At 35.2% G+C, this 20,465-nt stretch overlaps 4 protein-coding genes across 16 annotated transcripts in view; 2 read left to right on the top strand and 2 right to left on the bottom strand.

Annotated features, from left to right (window-relative positions):
• Window positions 1-2,077: 2,077 nt before the first annotated feature.
• On the top strand, window positions 2,078-3,066 carry LOC128891662 (uncharacterized). Its single transcript, XM_054151335.1, has 3 exons — window positions 2,078-2,443; window positions 2,540-2,691; window positions 2,753-3,066. The coding sequence occupies exons 1-3, from the start codon at window positions 2,252-2,254 to the stop codon at window positions 3,021-3,023; spliced, it is 615 nt and encodes a 204-aa protein (XP_054007310.1). The 5' UTR covers window positions 2,078-2,251; the 3' UTR covers window positions 3,024-3,066.
• A 389-nt stretch (window positions 3,067-3,455) lies between these two features.
• On the bottom strand, window positions 3,456-4,916 carry LOC128891652 (uncharacterized). The gene is made up of 5 exons (XM_054151309.1): window positions 4,698-4,916; window positions 4,569-4,619; window positions 4,360-4,494; window positions 4,079-4,295; window positions 3,456-4,015 (listed from the first exon to the last, which is right to left on the bottom strand). Exons 1-5 carry the CDS (start codon window positions 4,805-4,807, stop codon window positions 3,464-3,466), a joined length of 1,065 nt encoding a protein of 354 aa, XP_054007284.1. The 5' UTR covers window positions 4,808-4,916; the 3' UTR covers window positions 3,456-3,463.
• Window positions 4,917-5,647: 731 nt separating this feature from the next.
• Window positions 5,648-12,467, top strand: LOC128891660 (protein RER1). Of its 11 annotated transcripts, none has more exons than XM_054151332.1 (8): window positions 5,736-5,859; window positions 6,110-6,231; window positions 7,007-7,090; window positions 7,158-7,262; window positions 7,347-7,443; window positions 7,562-7,779; window positions 7,883-7,956; window positions 12,404-12,467. In XM_054151332.1, the coding sequence occupies exons 3-8, from the start codon at window positions 7,016-7,018 to the stop codon at window positions 12,450-12,452; spliced, it is 618 nt and encodes a 205-aa protein (XP_054007307.1). In that variant the 5' UTR covers window positions 5,736-5,859; window positions 6,110-6,231; window positions 7,007-7,015; the 3' UTR covers window positions 12,453-12,467. The 11 variants fall into 11 exon arrangements, with proteins under 11 accessions (XP_054007295.1, XP_054007298.1, XP_054007299.1 ...); XM_054151321.1 differs by lacking the exons at window positions 5,736-5,859; window positions 6,110-6,231 and adding exons at window positions 6,406-6,446; window positions 6,911-6,923; XM_054151320.1 differs by lacking the exon at window positions 6,110-6,231 and having other exon boundaries at window positions 5,648-5,859.
• The window catches only part of LOC128891647 (diuretic hormone receptor), a 54,813-nt gene continuing 42,369 nt past the window's right edge, over window positions 8,022-20,465 (bottom strand). The window contains exons 3-11 of one of the 3 annotated variants that reach the window (XR_008460877.1): window positions 17,914-18,007; window positions 15,845-15,938; window positions 15,212-15,292; window positions 14,368-14,444; window positions 12,439-12,558; window positions 11,654-11,839; window positions 11,082-11,236; window positions 10,914-10,980; window positions 10,693-10,832 (exon numbers count right to left, since the gene is read on the bottom strand). Coding sequence is in view for 2 of the 3 variants with exons in the window: in XM_054151299.1 (XP_054007274.1) it covers window positions 10,688-10,832; window positions 11,082-11,236; window positions 11,654-11,839; window positions 12,439-12,558; window positions 14,368-14,444; window positions 15,212-15,292; window positions 15,845-15,938; window positions 17,914-18,007 (952 nt within the window). In the remaining variant the exon portion in view is untranslated. Of the gene's footprint in view, window positions 10,833-10,913; window positions 10,981-11,081; window positions 11,237-11,653; window positions 11,840-12,438; window positions 12,559-14,367; window positions 14,445-15,211; window positions 15,293-15,844; window positions 15,939-17,913; window positions 18,008-20,465 lie in introns of all 3 variants that reach the window. The other 2 variants (XM_054151300.1, XM_054151299.1) reach the window with 2 other exon arrangements.

Below are 20,465 nucleotides of genomic sequence, written 5' to 3'. Positions count from 1 at the left end.
TAAATACATATATAGGTTCTTTCCTTCGTAGTACATAAAATAATTAAATTCCGGCGTATCATTGCGTATTGTATAAAGTAATATACATAGTGTAACGTATTTAATTGTGTAATTATCATCCGGAACTCTGCGACCGGTTCGAATGGTTCACGTGCCCAGGGAGAGGCCGTTAGATGTGCGTTAAACGAGGGTGTAAGAAAGAAAGTGAAAGCAAAGTGATTCGCGACACGTTATTTCTATAAGAGGAGACAACACGGGCACTTTACAATAATGTACGGTGTAAAAACGAAAAATAAGAAAAAAATACATTGTATCTGTGCTGCCATTAGCGTAAAAAAATGACGAAGAGGAAAAACGAAGGAAAAGACAAATCTAAGAGAACAGACGAAGCCAAAGTATATAGTTAACGACACAAAACACCCGGGTTACATACGCATACGAACATATACAACACGCGCACACGCATACACGGAGCTGTGGTACAGAACACAGTCATATAATATAAATTATACGTGTATTGCATACACACTCACGCGCGCGCGCGCGCGCGTTCACGATACGTTACATTCACACATACCTGACGATATAATTAATAAGTACTCTAATCCCGAGGAAAAATTCGTTTCGCGGTACAAGAATGATTTTAGGAGCCTTCGTGTTGAATAATTAGCAGTCCTCATTCCATGTATCGTGTAATCGAGAGATCGAGTGACCGTGATCAGTACGTATATAGTGATAAAATCATTAAATGAACAAAAAAAAAAAAAATGCAGCGAAGTGGCGATATGAACCTGTTCACGACGGTTCGTAGTGTGTACTGTATTCGAATGTGATCGATTTGTTATGTATGTCCCTCATTATCGTTACGTTGGGCTTCTTATTATTCCTATTCTATTATTATTATCATTGTCATTATCATTATTATTATCGTCATGTTTATTACGATTCTGAGAATTATTACCATCGCTGGGAATATTATTGTGATCATTGCTATTGAATTCTATTTATTATTATTATGTTTATTATTATTATTGCCATTATTACACGAGAAAGATCAACCGCCGATTTTTTCTAGTCAAGTTTCTCTAGTCCTAATTAGAGTACTGTCGATACTCAGTCTCCCCCGTCCCCGACCTATTTGATTTTTGTCAAATAATCCCACGACAATGCCACGCGTTGGAGGACACATAGATCTTGCGTAATAGAGTGATGCATTACCTGTGCAACAAAATGCAGTATACAACCCGTAAATATGAGGTCAATGTTGATTTGTTTAAATAAATGTAAGTTTGAAAATCCACGAGAACGATCTAATCATTTGCGATCAACCAGTGTTATCGACTAAACATACATTCTATATGGTTAGAGATTGAGGCTTCCAGGTGCTCAACTGTGCCCTTTGGTCATTATCGCTCAGTAACTATTTAAATAACGCCCATTTAAATTGATTGAAGGGCATATTCCCAGTTCTGGGGATGTCTCGTTGGTTTTGCATTATTCTGATCAATATCAGGTGTGCGAGGGGCACTGGACGAGAAAGGACGTTGACCTTCACAGAAACCCTTTTTTGCTCACGTAGGTGGATATAACTGCTATAGGGAATCCCACAAAATCCATGTCTTTACCCCAAAAGGTGAGGCATGTTTTTCAAAAATTTTCCTCATTAAAAAGGGGGTCGTTTGGAGTGAAGTATAATTTAAACTTTGTAGTTGACGTATAGTTCCTGCTGTTGCTACTAGATGGCGAATGATTTATATATCAGTGGCGACATCGGTGGGAAAACGCCCAAGCTTATAATGAAAATAGTTGCCCGCTGATACTCTTAGATGGCGCAACTAACTAAAAGGTCGGTAATTACTGCTGCATTGAATAATTATTCATAAAAATGGTAATTTTTACACGTAATGTAATATATCGTGGTGTTATAAAGCAAAGAATCGTATTAAATTATGTAGTTACAAAAAGTTATTAGTAATTGATTAAAAGATATCCGTGGCAACATCTGGTAGCAACAATAGGAACTATTTTCATTACAAACTTGAGCGTTATCCCACCGATAGCGCCACTGATAATAAACTACTTTTAGTATATTGAGTGGTTGCTTGTTTGCTTGTTGCAATAATATAATAGTATTTGCTATTGATATGTTTACGAAAACTGACATCTTCAAAGTAATAGATGTACCTCTAAATGATTATTGCTTGTCTTGGCTCGCGTCAATGTTAAACATAAAAGATGTCGATGTGTCAAAATGGCCGATCTTAACAAAGAACTAAACGAATATCTTCTTAGTAGTAAAAATGAAAAGCAATTCAAGATCACGGTGCCCTCGGTGACGATACCGAAAGCACAGATTGGAAGATGGTTTGGAAGAACCACCGACGACGACAGGGAAGAGACAGGATGGATGCAAGGTGCACAAAAAGAATGCTGTCCTAGTATGGTACGTAGTTTCTGAACATAACCAAAAACGTCAAATTGCTTTAAATGGTACTAAAGACCGAAGGTAAAAGTTTTATCGGATTCCTTTTTTTTTCAGACGAGAATTCAAAGGCTAGTAGCATTCGTTCTGTGCTTTTCCATGGGCGTGTTTTGTTTCTGTTTATCGGCAATGTATATTCCAGTTTTATTACTCAAAGCAAGGAAGTTCGCGCTTCTGTATTCTTTGGGCAGTGCTTTCTTCTTATCGAGGTAAGTTTGCAAAAACGATAGTTAGAAAGAATCATGCTCCATGTTATATATATTTTTATAGTTTTTGCTTCCTCTTGGGTCCATTAAGTTACCTGAGATCGTTATTCACTGCTGAAAGAAGGTGTTTTAGCGTGACCTATTTTGCAACTCTAATAGGAACGCTCTATTTTGCCCTGCATTTACAATCTACACCCTTGACTGTGCTATGCGCTGTTTTACAGTTAATAGCTATGTTGTCTTTCTTGGCCAGTCATATACCTGGAGGAACTAAAGGTTTGATGTTTTTTACAAAAATATTTAAATCCTCTGTGAAATCTACGTTACCTGTATGATATTGTAGTTATTTAGGCATCAAATACATGTATAAGAAATGAATATTGTATCTTTAATTTTTGTATACAAAATATATAATTTTTATATATTAGTAAACAGCCTACTGGTGAATGTATTATATGACATTATGTACAAAAGACTGACTTTTCTAGCATACAATCAAATTTCTTGTAATATATACAACAAATTTTTGTTACAAAAAGTATAACTCTAGGGTATCAAAAAAACTACAATTTAGTTAAATAGGAACAATTTTTGTATATAATGTATTTATATGTATAAAAAAAATGGACTCCTTTTATTACAATTCTGTGCATTTATTAAATGGTAATCTAATATCTTGTACAATTGTATTTACACTTCATATTTATTGTAATTTAAAATAAAAAGCGAACAATTCATTTTTATAAAGTACATCATCATAACACTCATTTCTGTATTATCTTTTTTTCTGTTTTACTGATGCTTTGGTAGCTTTTACACGATTATTATTACCTTGCAAACGTTTCACTTTCAATGGTAAATATGTAACATTTGTAGATGTTTTGTTTACTTTGGAGTAATCTCTTTTATTTCTATATTTATCTTTATGTATGTTTATGTATCTTGTATTTTTCCTAATGCTTGCATCATATTCATCACTGTTATAATTACTTAAAGAAATAAAATCATTCTGCTCTACTTTGTCTACAACAGGTTCGTTTGAACTTCCTCTTGCAGCATTAAGTGGAATGAATGCTCTTTGCTTACATGAAGATCTATATTTATATACATTTGTGGATAGTATAAATTTAATTGGTTCTGAAGACTCAGTCTGTGAAACATTTTCAATACTTATTTTATCTTCTGTATTCAATGTGGATTCTTCTAAAGTTTCCTCATCCTTAAATAATTGAAGTGAATTCTTTGGCAAAGGAATATCCTTGGAGATATCATGTATTTTTGAATACAGTGGATAAAAATGATGATCAGGAGATACCATCACAATATTCTGAAATCAAAGTTGTAACTATAGAGTTGACATAGTGCTATTTAGATTATTAAGAAACTTTACCTTGAGGGCAAATGCAGCAGATGCAAATCCAATGGAATTTAAGGTAATAGTTTTTAAGTTAGGTAGTAGTAATATTGGTACTTTTTTATTTTGTGCCATAATGATAATATGTCTTATTAAAAACTGTGGCTCAATATGGGCATCCATTAAGACACAACAAACATTACTTTTTTCTAAAGACCTTGTAATTGCATTCAAACCCAAGATAACAGAATTTCTAAAAGTGAAAGGTATATGTTATAAATTTAAAATGTTATGCTGACTTAATTAAAAATATTTACATTATCTCTGTATTTAGCACATTTCCTTCCTTTGAAAGTGCCTCCTTCTTAGCCAGTGCACGTTCTTCTTTCTTCATGTGTCTCAACTTTGACCACGGAAGATCATGATGTGTACGTTTTATTGCTGTTGTCAAACTATAAATATCAAGGATAAAATATATCATCTCATGATGATTTGGAAAACATTTTTCTTTCTTCTTAAAACTTACTTTGTTAAAAGACTTTCCAAATCTGGATATTTATCTGTACTTACACTTGGCCTAACAAATGTAAATAAGTATTCTTTAAATTTTATAAAAACGGAAATATTATGATAAAAATAATAAATTAGTATTTACCAGTAACTATCTTGGGGTTGGGCTAAAACATTTCGTAATCCCTTGGCTGATGTTTTCTTTGCTGACAGACTATGTTTTTGTTGTTGTTTTGTCAATATTGGAGTATTCATGATGAAAAAATTAACACCTTATATATACTATAAGTCTACTATAATTCCAGTACTCCATATTTTATGTTGATGGAGTAAACACGTGGGATACTAGTTCAATACAATCGCTCATTAAGCAGCTCAGTGAGCGGTTTCTAGAACCTGTGGCGCTATCGGTGGGAAAACCCCCAAGTTTGTATTGGAAATACTTCCGACTCATACTTCTAGATGGCGAAACAAAATAAAGGGTTGTAGCATGCGTTCGAGTCGCCCATCTACCATTTACCAAAATGTAAAATTCAAGTCAGAATTTGGTACGTATCAAAGATTCCTCGTGCCAGCTCTTCGCACATCATGTTTTTCTGATACCAGGAGTAAAATTTAATCCAGAATTTCATACCAATTGATACCAATCAGGGGAACATGATATGCGGAGAGGTGGCACGAAAGATCTTTGGTACGTATCAAATTCTGGCTGGAATTTTACTCCTGGTATCAGGAGAACATGATTTGCGAAGAGGTGGCACGAAGGAAATATGGACTGGTATGTTTTGAGAGTGAATTTAAATAAATAAGATATGTTTCCCCTTCAATGTCGGTTTATCATAACATGTAAAATAATGATACAGAAGAATTAGGGTGGTTTGATAAAAAAAATGATATATTTGTTGGTTCGGTTGCCATCTAGTAGGCGCAGATGTGCCCCTGGTATGCGGCAACCTATATTAGCCTGTTTGTCGGTTCCGTTGCCATCTCGTAGGCGCAGATGTGCCCCTGTTATGCGGCAACCTATATACCAGCCGGTTTGTTGGGTCGGTTGCTATTTCGTAGGTGTGTTCTTCAATAATATGTATTCTGATAATGATAATGACATTTTTCTGGTAGTAAACGATGGCAGTCCGAATGGGTCTGAATGCTTCTATTTGTAATTAGACAAAGAAATGATGATTAATTGTAGAAAATGTGGATCTCGTAGAATGTGTTTATCATAATTAGTAAAGTGTGACAAATGATAAATGTTGAGAATATGTTTTATTAAGAAAAAAGAGAAAAATGAGTATTTAAAAATAAAGGTACAACGATCATTGATTTACTTTATAACTTTTAAGGTTACGTTCAGCCAGAAAGAAGTTAGTTTCCCCGTGGTGGTTTCATGGGTGTGCCTCTTATCTATCTCCACATTATGTTACAAATATTTCTCATCTAGCCTTACACTTTTTGACTGTGAGAGACAGAAAGATGTCTATCATATTGTCAGCGCCTTCAAAGGCGAAACACTTGAAATTCGCCATGCTTTCGTCATTTGCGTTACTTCATTTTTAGAAAGGACTGTACAAGTATTTATTACTCAGCTGAAAAATGGCGGAGACCAATCAGAATCGGCCAATGTTATTTCGTGAGGGTCTCTACCAGAAGATAAGTGGAAGCACCTTGCAAATTCTATAGTATGTCTAATCATAGTATGCTGTTAATGTAGTGACGTGTTATATTTTTTAAATTAACCAAATAGTGAATTGATCGCAGAGATTGGCTGAAAACGTACAAATACCTTAGGTAAATTCAGTTCATATTAACTATACATTCGTTTCGGGGTAACACTTGCCGTAATCATAGGATAAGAGGTTATGTGCACATCCATCAGTTTATTTCGTGATTTTAGGTGCTCGTAAATATGTTATTACTTTCATAGACGTATTGTTTATAATTTCGCGAGAATATTATTTGTGCATTCGATGAACACGTATTTCCAGCTTCAATTCAACTTTAAGTTATTCTTTATTATAAAGAAACAGGTCGACGTTTTGCTTAGGAAGTCTTAAAATTGTTGCAACCTTGAGATCGGTGTAATGATTGGTCTTAATAACTTGAAATACTATTTGTGTACTTTCTTTGAGTATAATGTTGTGCTTTACATGAAGATTCCTGAATATTCAAGTATTTAATAAATAATCTTTCACTGTGATTATGCTTCTTATATACATGAAAGTTTAACTCTTATGATAAAATTTTGTTCATTTATTTCGTTATTTGTTCGAGAAAATGTTTGTAGTGGCAAGAAATCATTTATGTAAATTTAATAAATTTATTGTGAATAAATTTATTTTTCTTCTGTGAATACTTTAGTGATACTTTATGGGTATGATATTAAATGTTACAGATAGAAATAAAGTATTACTTGTAAAAGGTATTAATAATGTTCCTTATTAGGTTATTTTATAGGAAGGTAAGATGATGCAAGATGAGCATCTGGGTGGTCCAGCAGGACAAAATGTATTTAGTCAAGCGATAGGAAGAATATCACAGGTATGTAATCATATTTATTTAATTAAACTAATTGTTTTAACTTTATAAATATACATTCATATTATAGGTATATCAAAGATATTTGGACTTATGGACCCCCCATGTAATATCAAGGTGGACATTCGCTGTGTTTCTATTACTTGTTTTTGTTCTGCGTATATTTATTACACAAGTAAGTTATTGTACTTTTATAAATTTAAATTGCAACAATTTTAAAAGAATGTTGAAAATATTTGTGTATTTTTCATGTTTCTAGGGATGGTATATTGTCACATATGCATTAGGAATTTATCACTTGAATTTATTTATAGCATTCCTTACTCCTAAAATTGATCCTGCAATGGATTTTGATGGTGAGTGTTTATAAATCTACTGAGAAAAAATTATTAACGCAATTTGAATTCAAAATGAACTAGTTCAATACACTGATGTTATCTTCGATATATCTTCATAATGAAAGTTTCTTAATAGATGGAGATGGACCAGAGTTACCCACAAGGTCTAATGAAGAATTTAGGCCCTTTATTAGGAGGTTACCTGAATTTAAATTTTGGTATTCTGTAATGAAGTCTACAGTCATAGCTATGATATGCACTATGTTTGATTGCTTTAATATACCAGTGTTCTGGCCCATATTAGTTATGTATTTCATAACTCTACTTTGCATTACTATGAAACGTCAAATAAAGGTAACAAATCACATTTTCGCCTGGAATATTATATTTGGTGATTATAATAGTAACATGTAATTATGTAAGGACGAAGAGTAACTTATTTTGAAATTATTTTCAGCATATGATCAAATACAGATACCTGCCCTTTACGCATGGAAAACCAAAGTACCAGAACCACGAGGATACTTCGAGGTTAATACCTTCAAAGTGAATAGGTGTGAAGTATGTTTGTTGATGGAGGTGCATAAATGTGTAGATTTCTATTTTCCCAGTACCATGCGGAAAAAAAAAACAGTCCTTGAATATGAAAGCAGTCGGATCCTTTTTTTAATGACATTACGTATGAATAAGATCATTGTCTTGTACAAGAAATGGTTTAATCTATGAAAGGTGTAATGCTAAAAGTATAATGTTGTATGGTATTTAAACTGAATTGTCGTAATATATTTGTATCATAAAACTTGTACAAAGTATTGTTAGGTCTTACACAAAACGTGGACACAGTAACAATATGAACAGTACGCAGTTGTTAATGTAATATTAAATTATCATTGAATGTAAAAAAAAAAGGTAATTCATATATATAAGATTCGTACTATAATCACTAATTCATTTCGTAATTTTGTAGTAGTATCGTTTCTATTTTTGACGCTTTTAGTTCTTTTGTTATGAACATTCCATGTACAAGATTACGCTTCTTGGTTTACTTCTTACACTTTGCTCATGCATTAGACTTTTACGGAAATTTTAATTTGACATTACGTAATTGTGAAAAAAATACATATACATAAATAATTAAAACTTACGACTGCAAAATCAGTCTCCTCTTCAGTGACAACTTGATAAATTTGCTCTACTGAAATGAAAACAGAGATTTTTTTTGGGTGCCTGTAGTTCACGATGCCCAGCATTTAATCATTTCTATCGAGTAAATTGAATTCCACGGAACAATTTAGTTTAATTTAGTTCAATATAAGGTTCAGACTGAGCGTCTGAAGTAAAACTGTGTTCTTATATCAGCATCTCACAAATATATTCAATAAACAAGTGTCGTGAGAGTGCATTTTATCATCTTGATAGGCTTATTAAAATGGTAGTTTAAAACGACGATACATCGAATAATACATACCATTTACAATTCTTTCTCTAATCTGTCTCTATACAAATTTGTACATATGAAGTTGTTTAATAAATAACACTCACGGGTCATTAACGCAAAGTAAAATAAATATTAGGTCGTAATGATATTGAAGGGTGACACTTAAGGTCCAAAGATCATCTTGCCTGTCGCAATCGTAATATATTTCCGTTTAGAATAATATATATATTTTTAAACGTATACCGTTGCTCATATGCGATATCTTATATTGTGCCTGTTTAATAAAAATATTACTTTTATCCGCTAAAGAAACTAATTTTGTGTAAATTTTCATATTGTGCACAGATATCGCACAGGAAATCTTACTAAATGTTTATGTTCACTTTTTTTTGTATTTCTCTGACATTTGTATCATCCCAACAAGTTTTTTTAAATATTACCTTTGCATTAAGCGACTTATTTTATCATTTTAGCTGTATAAAATATGACTTCCTTTAATTATACTTGAACGCAAAAACAAAAGTTATCTCATCAGGTACGATTTCTTCTCGGTTTTTCACCTTGTAGTTACTAACAAATAGTTTTGTTTTTTTTTTAGATCTTTGGACAAAATTTGAATCCCGAATAACGAACTCCTCTGTTACTTTTGGGCATGATATTATTTGTTGCTTTTATCGTGCATTCCGAAATGTAGCTTTGTTCGTTTGTCGAGAATTATTCTTTAAACTTAGTATTGACTACTGTAACATCCTTTAAACTTTGTAGGTATATGCACACGCACACACAAAAAAACACACACACAGACACGCGCGCGCGCGACTTTGTATAACACATTTTATAAATCTTAATACATATGTAAAATATAGTAATTCATTGGACGATATCATAGAGAACATAAAATAAAAATTTAGCGATATGTATATATATATGACTTGGGAAAGAGTGATGTCCAAGGTCTAATGGAAGCGATTGTTAATACATATTTACAATATATTTTCGACAACGCTTTCGTGGCTATAAGGCAGTAACAAAGTCAAAATAAAATAATTAATAGATCACTATAATAAATAGTTTCTCTTGAATCATAGTACAAACAGTTATTGATTTTTTGTTAATTTGTTTATAATAATTTTACATCCACGAATTTTTAAAAGTTCTCTTTCACAAAAGGAAGATGACTGTAGGTACTTCGATGTGGGAAATATCTTAAGAGAATAATTATTTTCAATGATTGTAATATTATTATACGGTTATATTTTTTCCTTTCATTTGCAAAGAAATCTGGGTAAAGTAACAGAAGATTATTAGAATATTTTGGATAATATACCAAAGAAAAGTTTAACATCAATGGAGTCTAATATAAATACAATTTTACCCAGTTTGAAATGCAAATATAATTTTTCTTTCTATTTTGAAAACAGTTCGGCGATAGGCGACGTTCTCTTTGTTATTGAAAACCTCTTACACCGTTTTTTTTTTTTTTTACAGGAGTCCACTTTTGGAAATTTGAGAGAGGTGTCGTAGCATTTAAAACAGAAATCGATTCCCCTGGTACAAACGCGTTTCTTAACAAAACTAATGAAAATAAAAAAAAAAGCAAAGGAGGGAAGAGAATGCTAGGGACGCGAAAGTGAAAATGGCAGAGCGTGAATGAAGGAACGAATGGAAGAGAATGAAAGAGTATCTCTTTCCCTAACTCAATGGCTGATTCCGAATAAACTGTTGAAGCATTGTCTCATATGTCAAGATTTTATAATTTCACCAACCATTCCTTAGCATTCGATCGTTTGTTCAGAAAAGCGATTAGATCTTATCGAGAATCTTTTACTCGTTGAGATCCTCCGAGATCGCCTTCTTTGTTTTGTCCAGAAACGTGGTCGTCGAATTCATACCTACTACGGTCGTGGTTGTTGTCTCGCTTACAGAGGAATCTCTTTTTCTATATAGATTCGACGGGGGGCAGTACAACCTGAAAATCATGAGATTGAGATCTCGAAAATTCGATAAATCGATGTACGGATATTATAATACACATAACAATGTTCCTTACTTCGAAGGTGATTTAGAAATGTCTAAATGGAATGTTTTTAGAATAAAATAGTAATTAGGTAACTCTCCTGAAAATTCGATTCTGTGTTATTGAACGCATTGTGGCCACGCGCAGTGTTCGTCGTCATAGCGCATTGTTTAACACGTATATAGTAGGGGAATAAAATACCTTATACTCTCTGTTCTCGAACGGGGTGACCAATTGTTATAATACCTTCTTTCGGTATCCAGATCGCGGGCCGTGGTCCATCGTTCGATGTGGTGTTTCACTGTATTTTGAACCTCGGCGTTCAAGAAACAATAAAATAGCGCAATGAAAAGGCCCTGTAAGAATGTGTACAGTTATTTAGTTATCTCTTTTGATCCTAGTGGGACATGTATGTCCCAGTGAATATATCTGGTTGCGATTTTGTCAAATTGAGACTAACAGGAACGTATGTTTAAAAAAAGGAATATCAATTGTGCTGAACAAATTGTCCTTTCTTATCTGGCTATGGTCTTTGACTTATAGCCAACCTTAATTTAATACAATTAATTTCTAAAAGAGTAACGAATAGAAACCAGATAGAAAAAAGTCGGGTCGAAAGGGTTATACAACGATCACGAATTTCAAAGTGACAATATCTAAAGTGAGCGTGCATCCTTGATCAAAGGAGAAGTAACGTTTCCGCGATCGTTGAGACCCCTTCAAATGTTCACTGTACGAAAGTTCGTTTTGTAAGGAGATACTCGTTGCATTACCTGAGAAGAAAGCAATACAGCGCGAGCGTAGGAGAATGCATTAGCAACCTGACCCTCCGTGGGTCCCATCAGGACGAGCACGTAAGTCACTCCGAGGAGAGGTATCAGGACCAGGAGTGCTTTGCTCGCTTTCCAATATTGTTGCGTCTCCGCGTTCGTTGCGGACCAGAGCTTCGTTATCAGGACCTAGGTTACAGAATTGTTTCACGTTATTTCGTTTCATCGATAACACTTACATATGGCGATGCCAGCTGTTTGAGGACGAAAGAGATACATGATTTGCAGTCTCAGAAGGCTTGGACTCTGTCCTTCCTACACAATAGATACCTTCTTAAGAAAACCATGTATAACTCCATTAATATTTATTCACAAGTTTCTAAAGAAGCACGAATGTATTCATTTTTATTAATGAATGTCTAACTAATCAAGAGTTAATTATGTAGTACTTCTAAATTTTTGTACTGTGTCGACACGCTTACTATATTACACTCACAGTTTAATGTATCTTGAATTTTTGTAATTGTAATGGTAATATGCACGAACCTGCATATTGCTAACAATAAAAAGGAGAAGAATAGCGATTACAATTACAAAGAAATTGTGGAACGTTCGAAAATAGGTTTCCAGTACGAGCAACATTATTCTGTATCTTCTGTGAAATTAATATGGCCGATAGTGTTCCAATTAATTAACAGGAAGGCGGATGTAATTATGTAACTAAGCGTATTCACCAGTGTTTACATATTACAGTTTGCCCGTTGATAAAGAGATCAGCACGCACTCACCCACATTATCATGAAGAGGAACACCACGTTCGCGCAGAGGACCAAAATGGCCGGGCCCTGATAAAACCAGTCGTAAGGATGCGACACCATCCAGGGACAATGCTTCCCCAGCGCGACTTCCTGCGAACACCGTGGTTACTATTTATTACCGTCGTGCCTTGGTAAAACTGGGCCAGCTTTACGACCGACGCAAACATTTACTTTCTTTCGTGGGACGCGTGCTGCTCGTTCAAATAACGTCTTATCGTTATCTCAGACAGTGTTGGCTCACATGGAATGGCCATCTCAAATTTATTACATACATACATTCTTACATTTTAACAAAATTTTGGGAAAATACAACCCCTTTCCCATTGAATATCGATTATAGACCTTCCTTACACCTAATTCCTGAGCTTGTCATAAATGCTGACAGTACTACTGGATCGTGATATACTTGTCTGCTACTTCTTTTATTAGAAATGACTAATTTAGAACTAGATAATAAAGGTAAAGATATTTCCAGAAATATTCCTCGCGTTAGAACGTCGTGTCGACATAGCAAACCAGGATCAGTTCGTATCAAGTTTCATCTTGTCATGGAACATACAATAACAGCCCTATCATGCTCAATGCTATCAAATTGCTCGAGTTTCGTCGGCAGATGTCTCAACCCACCAGCGATCTTCAAGTTCCTTTTCATCGTCGTTCGTCTTCCTCTTCCACGGCTTCGTGGTATCTAGACCAGGTGAAACAGAAGGGACGTTCGAGCAGACCGAAGGGGTGGAATCTTTTGCCCTGACTACAATATCGACAGATACTCCAGGCGAGCTTCCGCCTCGTTTCATTCTGCCTTCGAGTCACGTATTCGACTGGTGTGTTAACACGGATCGTGTCTCGAAACTCTTACTACGCTACTGAATAGGCTGCAGGTTATCCTACAGGATGAAACTGAAGGGTCGGCACCGAAGTAACTGGCCCGTTTGATCCCAGCCATTCTTAGACCCTATTCCTCATAGCCACGAGGATATAATGATGACAATCAAACCCATTAAATCGGTAGTAAAAACGAACAGATTTTTATGCCTGGCTTGAAAGAGTGCTCAGAGTATCGTGGATCCTATCACAGGATAGGACAGTCGAGGTAGTTGCCTTGGGTCTCAAGCTTAAAGAAATATATGTACTCCAACGACTAGTATAAGAAAATACGTAAGGTTCTATCTCGATTGAACAGTCCTGCCAGTGAGTGACGTCTATGTTGTCTATCCCTGATTGTAAAGTAGTTTATGTAACACGAAACCTTGGTCAGTAGTGCAATAATAAATTACAATTCATTGGAAACGTGTGTTATACAGTATTTTCCAAATGTCCTAATCATTGAATCTGGAATTCCATCCAGGAGCAATCTATCCAGTTCCACGGTATACCAATAAAAGGGAATAAAGTCGCGGGGGAACGTGGAAACGAGGCTTCAATGGATTGGCGCGTTGGCTCTTTCCCCCTGTGTTCCTCGAGGCGTTGCTTGTATTCGATGTTTGCGAAGATCGTCAACTGGCAGCCTGCATATAAAGTGTTCTAACAGTACAACCACGAAGAGGACTATTTAAATCTTTTTCCTTTTAAGATGCGACATCGTGATTACCGTTTTTTTTCCTTTAAATCTAGATTAACGTCGCATCAACACCTAGGTTATTAGCGACGGAAGCGTTAACATTTACTCAAAATATTTTATTAACAATCTTCGTTTCTTTGACGAATTCAAGCAGGTCGTGAATCTTATTCTCTGCAACGTTATCATTTAGTATAGTTCCTAGCGTTCTTTCACTTTATTTCCTATATCTTTCTTTATTTTATATTGTATATTCTCGATTAAGTTTTATACAAAGACCTTCTTCTGGTTTGTACCGTGATTCCTGGAACGCCTAGTATATTTACATGATGTTTCCTTACCTGGTTCGCGTGGGCCATGATGCTCTGATCGAGCGATTTCGCGATACCCCAAACGGCAATAAAGAGGACCGGCATACCTAAAATTAAATCGATACATTAAATCAGTATGCACAGGGTGTCTGGGTTGGTTACGGTTGCCCCGAGTACCCCGTTACTTTTAACGACGGGTGATAATATTTCAGGAGTGACTTGTTTATTTCAAAGGGATGCAAATAAAGTTGTAGGCAGCTGGAATGAGCACCAGGGGACTGAAGAAAATTTCCCCGTTGAACCATCACTCGTTACAACAGCGATGACTCGAATCTACCTTCTACACTTTTTGTTTGATCTTCTAAATAATTCGATGAAAATCGCTAAATTCGAAACTATTGTTATCTGTATAAACTTCACGAGTAATTACAAGTGGTTAAAATATGATACGTTGATGTAAATCACGTTATTCGTGATAAAATAAAGTAAACGCCCAGTACAGGGGGCCAGAGGTTTTAACATTTTTCCGCGATAAAATGGCGTTGAAAGCACTAAGTAGTCCATATTGATTCGGAGTGTTCGAAGCGAAAAGAGGGAGACTTGGTTATTAGAATTCCTCTCGCTTGAAATATGCTTTTACAATAAAATAATGCTACTCGGTTGTGCGAAGGACCGTTGATATTTTCTTCACCATTTATTTATCGCGCTAAAGGATTATCGATCATTCAAGAGTTTTGTTATTTGGGGAAACTCGAACATCTCTCGTTTATTTCCCTGTCTTTGACAATTGAAACCGTACCGTTCGCGATACATTTACCCCAACGCGTGGACTTATTTGTTAATTTTTACGACGAAAATATAATCTCAACCTTACCCCATCCTATCACTAGGCACAGCCTCAGCTTGATAATATCACCAGTGAACGTCTTCACGACGAGCACGAACAGATACAAGCCTGAAAAGATAACGATGAATTGTTTATGAAATACCAAAATGAGAAAGGATGTATAAACAAATGTAATTCTAATTTAATAAAGATATTTTCAATGTTAACAGAGACATTAATTAGAAATAATTTCAATGTTAATACTACCGAGGTCAATGGATATCTATTATACATAGGACTATATGTTTGTAATTATGAAGAGCAAGCCAATTTATTTATCAAATTAATTCTATGTTGCAGCAGATTACAATATTAAATTTGCCTTCAAACATACCGATTGAATCATTGTTAACGATCGAGTGTCATTATAAATAAGTTTGAAGTACATGAATAAAATTGACTTGCTTGATAATTTTACCATTAATAATCTCAGCTTCAACAATGTCAGTTCTGGCCATTGCAAACGAGCCTCTGCAGTAACAAGAAAAAACATTACTCTACTCCTGCTGGCTACTGTATGCTATGATTAATTCCTAACAAAGGAAGCTTTTCTATTTTTCAATCCACAGTCTCTAATTTACGCAAACGAATGTAGATCACCAAAGAGCCAAGGGTAATTACCTTCCACGAACATCCAGAAGTAATTGGTCAGCTGAAAGTAGTTAAGCAAAGACAGGAAAACGATGCAGGTCGGCACGTCCGGCTGCATGGAGACCTGGTGACAACAAATATTTGTTTAAAACCTTACAGGCGACCGTGCGAGGTATATGAGTGACCAATGACCACGGTGGATCGTTTTGCATAAATGCAAAACGCAGGGGGTGTGAATTTGGTATTCATAAACGCGCAACGTTGCAAATTTTATTCCCTGGACTGAAACATTGAACGTTTTACGTTTTAATTTTTCAATGGTTTTACAGGTTGAATGAAAAAAATTAAATTATTCGCCGACTTCGAAAAGTTTAGATATACGACGAGTTTCATTTAAAGGAGGGAAATATAAACCATATAAGTTTTATTCCCTGGTCTGAGACATTACACGTTTAACGTTTTAATTTTTCAATGGGTTTATGCTATGGATGAAAAAGTTAAATTATTGGCTGATTTCGAAAAGTTTATATTTTTAAAGGAAAAACATATGTACATATACGCCAGCTTTTTGTAGAATGCTTTTTCGTACGATCAAACGTGTATTTCGTCTGTGTTATTAATCCTGGCCAAATTAATCCCACCCTATCGGTTATGTCAACAAGCGTTTTGCCTCGTCAGTTTGGGATTAACGGCGTCGTCTCTCGATAAATTTTCCCGTAAAACGATTCTGCCTGCTGGAATTACGCGCCATGGCAGGGACGACATGCTTTTAACTTCTTCAGACCTGATGCATAATGAACGTGAGCTTTAAGATTAATTTTTTACTACGGTTGTTACGTTCGTTACACTCCACGAAACTTGAGTCTCGCGGAAAATATTTGTTTACTCATTCTTTTTTTAATCAGACATAGAAGAATCATTGGCACTTTGCATTCGCGTTTTCACGACGGGCTTTTAATTATCGAAAAGGCAGAGGCAGGTAGGTGGGCTACTCAACGGGCGTAATTAATTTTCTCACTGGTTCGTTAGTGGGGTTTCCAGAAATTTCGCTACTAATGGAGAACGGCGTTCGCCCTTGTGAAAAATTTTCCTCGAACCAGGAAGAATCTATTTCCTGACTAATCGTCTCCAATTAGCCTCCTTGCTAATTTACTGCCAAATTAAGGTGGTGCTCGTGGCCCGTGGTTTTTATTAGCCGTAGAAAATAATTCTGTAGCTTTCCATTCAATCGTTTGTAACCTCAGTTTAAATAATAATATTGATTTCATAATATGTTACGTTAAATTACCAACCTTCCAAGTTCTCCTGATATTCATTATAATAAATCTATACGTATACAATTCTCGTACTTGTGGCAAAGAACGCGAAACGGAAATTGTTTTATTAACAAACACGTAACGTAATATATTAACTGTTGTTTATCGGTTATTACGATCATAATCGGCGATTCCAAAATGCGGAATATAATTATTCTTGATACACGTGATTGATAATTTGAATCTCATTTAAATTGTTTAGCATTCAATGTTTTATTAATTTTACTTTGCTAACTTAAATACTCCTAATAACTGTTCCCGATTAAACGGCAGCGATTTAAAATTTTTGTGTAATTTCGATTTATAGTTTTATATAGTTTTATATTATAGTATAATCGAAACTTTCGCTTATTCCTTAATTATTAAATTAATAAATTTTCTCCTTACACTCGTGTTATAGGTACTCGTTTCCATTGTTCCCACTGTGAAAGTTTCTTTGGGTACATGTATTTATGCAGTGTTTGAAGTTCCCTTTTTAGAGAAATATTGTAATTTCGCGTTTCAGCAACAAGTGGCGGAGTTTCAGTTCTCGACGTCTTTTTTCAGGTCAAATGCTTTTAAAACTCGCTTTGCGCAATCCTGTGCAAAGTCTAGTACAATCCTGTGCAAAGTTTAGTACAATCATGTTTTTCATTCACACTTGAGAACAAAGGATTCAGATCAAAGAACAGAAATGCGTTACGTTTTGGCTGAAGAACGCTCGTACTTTTAGGTAAAGGATGCAACAACGAGGTAAAACAATTTTTAAGGGAAAAGAAAATTCCTATGAATGTATTGCGATACCTGCATCACGTTGTTCAGAATCCACATCATGTCTGCGAGGATGTAAGTAAACATTAAGTTCGTGTGGATGTTGTTTCTGAGGCACCTCAGCTCTCTGTAACAAAAATTTGGTTGGTTAAATTGAGTAATTGGATTAAAATTACAGTGGTCGAATGAAAATTACAGTGATTACGCGTATTATAACCTTTTCCCGATTTTTGTTTAAAGCTTTTATTTTCAATTCAACAGTCGAGTATTCTGCAACAAGGAACCTTTCTTAATGTGTCCTCCAATTAGTTCGGATAATTGAGTTTTAACGAGTACTTCATTATTTCAGTGTAATATTACTGTGTCAGTACAATACGAAATTGTATTAATACATATATATTAATACGAGGTTTCAACGTACAGCGAATAATTACTCTTCTACGTTGATAGCGCGTAACGTTATCATTCGTACGCGAAATCAAACGAGAAGTTTCCGTTATATGTCGACGCGCGAGTAATTTTCCCAAATACGTACAATTAATCAAGAGCAAATGAAATACGCTTTATTTTACGAAATAGGAGCTCTCTGTTTCACTCGTACTTGGCCCCAGCATTTTATTCGATTTACGGTACGCGAAACAAACTCGTGTAAAAAAAAATCAAGCAAAAATTTTTGTTCACTTCGAGAGCAGTTTTTCATCTGCCATTTTCCCTTCCCGTTTCGTTTGGTTCGACAGTTTTCAATGAAAATTTCATTGGAAGGTCTTTGAAACACGCTCGAGGACTTGCTAAAAAATTCTCTCTTATTTCGTCAACGAGAAATTATTCCTACTGGCACTCGCTAATTGGAAGACGTTCTATGCCTTTTCCCTTTTCTTTCTATTCAGAATTTACTATAAGATTCGTTTAATAGGTGTAGACTGTATTAGTATTAGTGTTAGTAGTTATTTACTTTTTATATTTTATTTAAGAAAATAGAAAATAATAAGAAAATAGAATTAACGTTGCTTTTGAATGTAAAATTAAATTTCCCTAATTTCCGTGATTCATTCGCGCGAGTTCCAGTCGCCAATTAGAGATACCGTTCGCGAATTACTGCTCGAGGAAGTTCTCGTCGCGACGGGAATACAGAAGACGGCGATATCTCTGCAGATGCGAAACCATATATCAAACACGGAGTTTTAAGTAGTTGGACGTTGGTTTGGTCGCTTGTGAAGCAAGACAAATAGCAAGCAAGGAGCAACCGTTGCTTACCAGAGAAATTTCAGTAGTACGAAATCGAATTAGTCGGACGTTTGGCTCGGGGAATTGTTCGGACAACTCGAATAGCTTATGTTTCTTTTCGCGCGTTATCGTCGCGCTTAGAAAAATGAATGTTTGTTTGAAAAGTGGGAGAAATCTGTTATCCGTCAGCACTTGCTGTTTTTCGTTGATTCGAATATCATCGAAGCCGTTTCTCCTCCATTTTCAGGGCCGTTTTATCTTTTATTGCAGGAATATCGAACAATTCTGGCAACTCTGCTCGATTCGAAATAAAATGCCATTGGCGTTGGGCGTTCCGTCTCGTAAACACGTATGACGTTTAAATGCAAAAGTTGAAAGAACAATAGTTTGTAACCAGGATAAGGGGACGTATTGCTATTCGATGTACAATTATTACGAGTGTGAACGTTCCAGTTCGGTTCAATGTTTTTGGTTTACCACGGTTTCAATTGAAAGGGGAAAAATTATCATTGTACGATTTCACAAAAAGCAAACGAGTAAATACTGGCAACAGGGGTTGTCGATATTTATCGAGATATATTAGAAATTATTTCATATCTATGCGCGTACGATAATGGTTAGTATCCAATTTCCATCGTTAATACTGATAAAGAGGGCTGATATTTGTCGATACTCATATCGATATTATGGGTCGTCGATACTTATCAAGAAATATTGCAGATTATTCGGTATTTATGCATACATATTGCTGCCTATCGATTTCCACCGACGCACGCAAGTTGGCAATTTGTATGAATAATGAAGTCGTTATTCGTCAAGAAATATCAGCAAAGGATTTAGTCATTTAGTCAAACACAGATGGTATGGAACATACCAAGAACTGCAAGAATTTAAACCACCCGTATATGAGACTTATTCGCCATGCTGTAAGTTGGCAATTTATATCAATAACGAAGTCATTATTCATTAAGAAATATCAGCAAGGGCTTTAAGATTTTGTCCCTTAATAAAACACAGATGGAATAATGAGTCGTAAGTATGTGGATCTGTGTAAAACCTATTCAAAAGGATACGTTCGCCTCGTTAACGCAATTATTCAGACCTCTGGGTCCAATTAGTCGTCGTACGAATACTTTTTACACCCACTGTAAATATACCTTGCAACGCGCCAGAGGCTTTGTTTCCGCGGAGCGTAACAGAGATTCGTGGCGTAATCTCCATCGAATAATAAATAAACGCGTAGTCTCGTGCTTTCTCGTTGGGAAAAGTGATCATAGCAGACAATTTCCTACAGAGGAACGTAGCTGCCGTTTCTTTCGCCTCGAAACTGAGAATTAACGATTACACGTTCATGTGTAAAT

This window comes from Hylaeus anthracinus, unplaced genomic scaffold (assembly GCF_026225885.1).
Source record: "Hylaeus anthracinus isolate JK02 unplaced genomic scaffold, UHH_iyHylAnth1.0_haploid 12002, whole genome shotgun sequence".
Lineage (NCBI taxonomy): Eukaryota > Metazoa > Arthropoda > Insecta > Hymenoptera > Colletidae > Hylaeus > Hylaeus anthracinus.
This window is presented reverse-complemented; position numbering and strand designations above follow the sequence as displayed.